Below are 7500 nucleotides of genomic sequence, written 5' to 3'. Positions count from 1 at the left end.
TGTTACAACTGTTAACTTTAATAAATGTAAGGGAAAATTGGGCATTTTCTATTTGAAAAAGGCATTTCCCCCTTAAAAGGATGTGGCCCTGAGGGCCTGGCCCTCTTTGCCCCAGGGCCCTGGCCGCCTGACGGCAGCCCTGCCCATACCCATACACAAACTAACACCCATGCCCTCACCCTCACCTTCACCCACTCCCACTCCCACTCCCACTCCCACTCCCACTCCCACTCCCACTCCCACTCCCACTCCCATTCCCACTCCCACTCCCACTCCCACTCCCACTCCCACTCCCCCCCATAACACACCCACTCCCACTCCCACTCCCTCTCACCCTCACTCCTACTCCCACACCCACTTCCACTCCCTCCCACACACCCACTCACTCTCACTCTCACTCTCACTCTCACTCTCACTCTCACTCTCACTCTCACTCTCACTCTCACTCTCACTCACTCACTCACTCACTCACTCACTCACTCACTCACTCACTCACTCACTCACTCACTCACTCACTCACTCACTCACTCACTCACTCACTCACTCACTCACTCACTCACTCACACACCTGAGTAGACTTCACTCATGGGTATATTCTTTCATTCATATGATTATAAAGTAAACAACCTTCTGACTTGCAGATTCAGAAGAGAAGAAAGAGAACGACGACCCAGAGAGTCGCAGAGAGGAGGAAATGGCCAAGAAGAAGCTAGATGAAGAAAACAAGCTAAAGCAACAAGAGGAGCTTGCAGCCCTGGCAAAGGAAAAGGAGGAGGAAGAGAGGAAACAGAAAGAGGAAGAGGAAAGACAGCAGAGGGAAGAAGCAGCCAGGAAGTTGGAGGAGGACCGAGTGAGTTATTATTTTTATGATTATTATTGACTCAATAACTACAGATTTATGTACTGTCCCCAGTAGTTTTCTTTGAATTTTGTTACATATGTGCTCAGCTACCAAAGAGTTGTAAGTGATCGGTCCTGATTTCCCCTTTCCTTGAAATAGCAGGAAAATGTATTTTTTCTTCTGATACTATTGATGTTGATACTGTTATTATTCTTAATGATATTATTATTATTGAGTTATTATTAAAATATTGATGATATTAAAGATAATAGAATAATACAAAAGAAGCTTTCCAAAAATCAAGGAAAAGGGTAAACAGGGGAGATAGGTAGGACTAATGATTGACTCCTTGGTGACTAAGCACTTGTAGAGCCATATATGTATAATGACAATAAATGACCTTGTATTACTGTAAGCATGGTATGCATTCTTGTCAAACAGGGTGGTTAGGTTAACCCATCAACGACGGGTAAAAATTTTGTCAAGTTTACGTATGCACCAGCTTGTTGGCGCGCACTGGCAGTTTCCCCTCTTTGTGCCCGGCTCGATCGGTAGTTTGCGAGCGACATATAACACCTAAAATCTTTTATTTTGCTATTATTTATAAAAATATTAAAATTTTGAAGGTTTACCTTCACTTTAGGTGCCATTGCCTAAAATCTTTACCATATAAATGAAGCCGCTACTAGTGGAGAAAAACAACCTCCTTCCGACGAGCCAGTAGCGCGGGAATGGGCATGGCATGATGCCCCCGGCGTTTGGTCCACAACAGCCATGGCATGTACGCACGTGACGCCCGGCGCCAATGGGTTAAGGGATTAACCCCTGACAGAGAACTATGCGAGAAAGAAAGAATAAATGATAATAGTAATAGTAATAAGAACTGCACTAAAGTTTAGCTCTACATTGTGACGGTATTTCATGGACACAACATGAATTATTTCTACACATGATGATGATACATATCTTATATTAAAGTCTTACTTTTTCAGTTGATAATGATAATACTTTAGAAATCACCTTTTGATTTTATGATACATCTCATACGTTTTGATGAAAATTAATTAATAGTTTAATTTTGTGTCTAATTGAAGTATACATAAATATGCATAACATGTATATTTATTTTCTTTTTTCAGGTATTCCTTTTAAATTACATTCAAGAGTGTGAAGAACGTCTTGCTAAGAAGAAAGAACTTCGTGCACAAAACTTAGCAGTTGTAAAAGACAGACCAGAACTAAACACAGCTCTTCTAGACTCAAGTTTAAAGAAAAATACAGCATTTATAAGGAAATTGGTTTGTTTAGAAATTATGTTGTTGCCTTTGTATTTATTTATTTTGTTTTCTAAATTTACAATTTGTAAAAAGTAATGAATGTAATTTTTTTGGGGGGAACATTTATTTCAGATCTGGTAATGATAAATTTCAGCCTGTTATCATTAAATCATCCACATACTTTGTTTATATAAGAACTCATAAAGTCTACCAAGCTATTTAGACCAAGGAGAGTATCTATCTATTCTATCCATGATGTTTAACTATTAGAATTTGTTATATGAAAGAGATAACAATTTTGATGTCTCCTTATAATCAAAAGTTTTGATACTGGCTCTGTTCATTTCTTCCTATTGTTCTACCTGCTCCTTTCACCGTGCAGAAAAACCTAACTGAGAGCCAGCATGACTCCCTAGTGAAGGACCTCCAAAGCCTAAACCTGACAAAGTATGTGAGTGAGGTTGCACAGGCTGTGGTGGAGACCAAGCTGAAGATGTCAGACATATCAACGGCTGTCCACCTGTGCTCACTCCTACACCAGCGCTACCATGACTTTGCTCCAACACTCTTGGAGAATTGGCAAAAAGTTCTCACTCCAAAGAAAGATGAAAAGGTTTGTGTTAGAAATGGTAACTTGATTTTTCTTTTCACTCTAAGATTATTTTCATAAATGTGAATTCCTCCACATGAATTAGTTTTTTCTGCGGGTGAATACAAGATCCCTAGCATCTATACTTAGTATGTTATGTTGCACCTGCAGGTCAGACAAATTAAAATACATTCTTTATAAGTAAAGAAGACTGTGATGAATAGGATTGCAATGCAATTGGGGTTGTAAGGTAAAATTAAAGAGTGAAAGATAAAGAGTAAATAAAAAAGAGGGAAATAAAAGAGAACCAGTTTAATACTGTTATGGATGATATCTCTTTTCCATCATATGTCTGGTCAATATTTAACTCTTAAATGGAGGAAGTGTTACTTAAGTTTACTTAGTTCTCTGAAGAGCCATCTAACCATATTAGCATATTAATTGTTGAACAACAAATGATGTGTAGAAACCACATACATGTGAGAAAGCAGAATTGTAAAGGAGGTCACAAAGCATATGTGAAAGAGTTAATATCAAGATCAAGACAAAGAAATTTATATTATTGGAAAGAGGCAAAACAGTTGTTGTGGGGGGTTTAGGATACCCTACCTTAGGCCCTACCTTGGGCCTCAGCCCTTGCCTCAACTAATTTTTCTTTTCTTTTCCTCCTTTCTTTTTCCTTCTCTTCATCCCCTTCTGTCCACTTAATAATTTGAGAGAGCCATACTGAAAGGAGGAAAGGCTGGATTTGTGTCAGTCATGAACAACCTCCAGGATCCATGGTCATGGTATTCACTTGGTTGATCACCTAGCCCTTACCCCTTATGGGACCCTGAATGGTGGACCTTTTCTTTTTCCCATGTATTTCAGGCTCACCATGGACAACAAGGAAGATTTTTTTCTTTATTAGGGGCATTAAGGCTTGCCCCTTCATCAACTAGCCTAACCTAAGTTTGATTTCTGTGGTTTCCCAACCCCTACCTCTCCTCTGACTACAACTCTGACCACTGATACTAATACTCCCTCCTGTGTTCACTGACAACTCTATCCATTCCAAACCACCCGCCCAGAATGCACCCTTTCCTTTCTTCCAACATTCTCTGCTCCATCGCCAACTGCACAGTCTTATTCATTGTCTGTCCCCTTCCCCTTCATTACTATGCTTCATCCTTATTGTTCTCCTCCTCAGCACTATCTCACTCCACACCACCCCATCTTCCTCCTGCCCTCATCCTTCTACTACTTCCACCTTTGCAAACTGTTTGAGTACTCTCTCTGGCCAAGCCAAGTGGGACTGATTCTTTGTGATTCCCCTTATGGCCCCTTACTCTGACAAAACCCATTTCAACCAATAATGTCTCCAAAAACAAGTAAGCAGTGTCCTTTCACAGTCGTTCTGATCATTTACACCTTGTCCCAAACTCGCTTACTTGCCTGCCTTCTTGACTACGATGCACTGGCAGTTCAGTGCTACACTATTCCTCCCAGAGTCCAGCCTGTCTTACACCAATATTGCCAAGATTGGCTTCCGTAGACATGACCTCTCCCATGAAGTTTATATTAGTAGAGTGTCCTTCCTTGTCTGACTGTATTGACCCCTACGTTGTCAATGTCAGAAATGTTGGTGTTTTGGCCACTTAGCCAAATGCTGTCACTTCACAGCCTGCTGCCTTCTATGTGCCCATCTAAGTCATGACTGTTCAAATTGCCTGGCTCAGTGTGCCAGTTGTGGTGGTTCTCATATTGTATTTTATACAAGCTGCCCTGCCTATATGTTTGAATGTGATGTAGCAGTTCACAGATTCAAACTAGGCCTCACTCTACCTGAGGCCAGACAGGAAGCATGGCAAAGAGTTTTTTCTCTTTCTACCTTTTCCAAAACTGTCCCCTCCCATCGTCTCATGATCTCTAAGCATATCCCCCAGTATCTCTTCCCTCTACGCTGAACCATCCTAACTACTTCCCCTTTCTCCCAGGCAGATTTTTTTCTTTTCTTGTCTAAATCCAGATACTCTAATCTATGCCACTTCTCAGATGCCTACCCCATCTCATTCTTACTTTACCCATTGCACCAGACAATCTAAACATTCCACTCCATCTTCACCTACCACATTCTCTCCTGCACCATCCTCTTCCTATACTCCTCTAACATCTGTACCCTCTTCTCCTCACAGGAGAACATTTCTCAGAACTCCCTGCCCAGAAACTCTTGAAGACATTGAAAACTTCCTAAACAGGACCCAGGAGAATGCTCTGCTACCCTCCAATCTCTCTATTCCTATTCCCTCTCCATTCAAAGTTTTACCGATATCTATCCTCCTCCTCCTCAAGTTCCCCCTATCCCTCTTCCTCCCACTATCCCAACACGCCCCATCCTCTTCTTCATGTACGCCATTCCCTCTTCATTCCCCATTATCCTTACCTCTCCCACCTGGATGCTCATGTGAATCACTTCTGTTTCAACAGTGTCCTTCTCCAGATCCTTCCCTTCCTGATATTCTTCCTCATACTTCACCACCTTCCACAGTCCCTTTATCTAATTCCCTGGATGCTTCTCCTGCTACTTTCCAATAGCCATCTCAACCCTTGTTACCAGTTGATTGTTTCATGATAGCTCTTTTGCCAATTTTTCTATTCCTTCCCCAGCCACAGCTACACTCCATTTATCCAGTCCTCCTTTGCCCTTAACCCTTTCATTTACTATTCTCTGATTAACTTTGTTTGCACCCCCTCTTTACCATATTCACTACCATAACACTTAATATCTTTGACATCTAAGTAATTTTATCCTAAACGTTAACTCATTTTTTCCCTTTTCGCCACAATACTTTACCATATTGGTATATGACCTTTGATGTCAAGCACATTTATTTGTTTCAACCTTTAACTATTATATATAATATTATAAATCTATTAATAACCTTTAGAATAAAAATAACAGTATTCCCCTTTTGAATTGATACTATATTATATTCCTCCTTCCTACAGATTAGTAATATGAGTAAACTTCGCGTCGATCTTCGGCTATATGCTGAACTTATAACTGCTGGAATTTTCCTACCAAAAGAAGGCCTTCCTCTCCTAGGTAAGTTGTGCATTCCATCATCTAATGAACTGTTTGACTTCTGATTTTGATTGGGATTTTCTGAATTATTTAGCATTGTGTAAATTAGGATGCTGAAGTTATTAGTACAGCATTTGTTTATGAGTTTAATTTTCCATTTTCAGGCAATGTGTTGACAACTTTAGTTACATCAGACAAAGAGGAACACCAGAATATAGCTGTACTCCTAACATTTTGCCGTCACTGTGGAGAGGACTACATGGGACTTGTGCCTCGCAAAATCAGACTCCTTGCGGATCAGTTCCATGTAAGTCATTTTAGTCTACCTTTTACATTTTAGTAAAAGGTATTGTTACTGTTTTGATTTTAAATCTTTTGACAATAATGTTTTCCAGTTGTTGGAGTCATCTGATGTTTTTTTTAGAGATTTTTAAAATATGGACATAAGTGTGAATAATTTTGTAAAAATAATTAGGTTCACTTGTGTACTTTGTACCTGAGGAGATAGTATTCAGGATAAACATATTTTATCTTTATTTCTAGTTAAACATGAGGCCAAAGATGAAAAAGGCTTCATAAACTAAGAAATGAAAGAGTGATTTAGGTGATGTAAGATTTTTTCTACCGGGTGCCAGTGCAACAGGCAGTCATCTGATTACAGAATTTCAGCTTCAGTCTTAAACATATTCATATTATTGTGTGATCTGGTCCTGTGTTTGAGATCCCTTTTCTTTGGTGTATGATGGTGTCACATTTTTTATCTTAATTTGCTATAATGGGAATAATATAGGCGAACATGACATTTAAAACATCAGCAGCAATTACAGATTTCATGATAGCTTTTGTTAAATGAGGTTAACCCTATGCTGCTAGGTGGCATGGCCTATTAGGGACAAAGCAGCGAGTGGCATCATATCACAACCATTCCCACACTGTTGGAGCTTATTTTTCTCTGATAGTAGTGGTATTATTTCCATGGTTAAACTTTTAGGCAATACTATCAAAATGCAAGCGCATAGGTGTCTAATGTTGCTCACAAACTACCAAATGAACAGGGTGTCAAGGGGAAACTGCCAATGCACGCCAACAAACTTGTGATCATATCCACTTGCCAAACTGTTTTATCCAGTGTTATTGGGTTAATATTGTTTCTTGAAATTTCTATCTGAAGATAAAGACTTAGCAATACCATTAAGAATTTAAAGCATGTAGATTAGTGTTATTTAAATCAGTTATTGTTACAAAAAAAAAGTGTCTCTTTATGACTAATCTCAGTAACACTAGGTAAAAAAATTTGGCAAGTGGACATGATCACAGGGTTATTAGTGCACATCAACAGTTTCTTTTATTTGTGGCTGGCTCATCCTGCACCTGGCAACATTAGGCACCTAAAAGGTTGTATTTTGATATACTATTGTAGAAAAGGAAGCTCCATCCGATGAGCTGACAGCTTGGGATTGGTTGTGATATTACTTTGTCCACAACAGCCATGGTATGGTCGCACATGCCACCTAGTGCAAGGGGTTAAACATAACTTGTCGATTATGAGTACATGCACTGACCACTTTGGTTTTGTTTTCCTAATTTTGTTTACACATAGTTTCATCACTGTTGAATGTTGTTGTGAGTTTGGTTGTGGGCTGCTTACAGTCTACATTGACCTCAAGGAGGTGCTTGACTTAGTGCATTATATATCTCTGTGGGAGATCCTGAGACATAGGGAACTTCT

At 39.6% G+C, this 7500-nt stretch overlaps 1 protein-coding gene across 3 annotated transcripts in view; it reads left to right on the top strand.

Annotated features, from left to right (window-relative positions):
- Positions 1 to 7500, top strand: part of LOC113813252 (regulator of nonsense transcripts 2) — a gene marked incomplete at its 3' end in the record, with an annotated part of 36141 nt that overhangs the window by 3775 nt on the left and 24866 nt on the right. For all 3 annotated transcript variants that reach the window (XM_070140738.1, XM_070140737.1, XM_070140739.1), the window contains 5 exon segments: positions 642 to 850; positions 1981 to 2139; positions 2501 to 2731; positions 5696 to 5792; positions 5936 to 6078. In XM_070140738.1, the coding sequence (XP_069996839.1) occupies positions 642 to 850; positions 1981 to 2139; positions 2501 to 2731; positions 5696 to 5792; positions 5936 to 6078 (839 nt within the window).

The sequence above is a fragment of the Penaeus vannamei genome, chromosome 27 (genome assembly GCF_042767895.1).
Source record: "Penaeus vannamei isolate JL-2024 chromosome 27, ASM4276789v1, whole genome shotgun sequence".
NCBI lineage: Eukaryota > Metazoa > Arthropoda > Malacostraca > Decapoda > Penaeidae > Penaeus > Penaeus vannamei.
The sequence above is the reverse complement of the archived record's forward strand: the minus strand, read 5'-3'. Positions and strand labels throughout refer to the sequence as shown.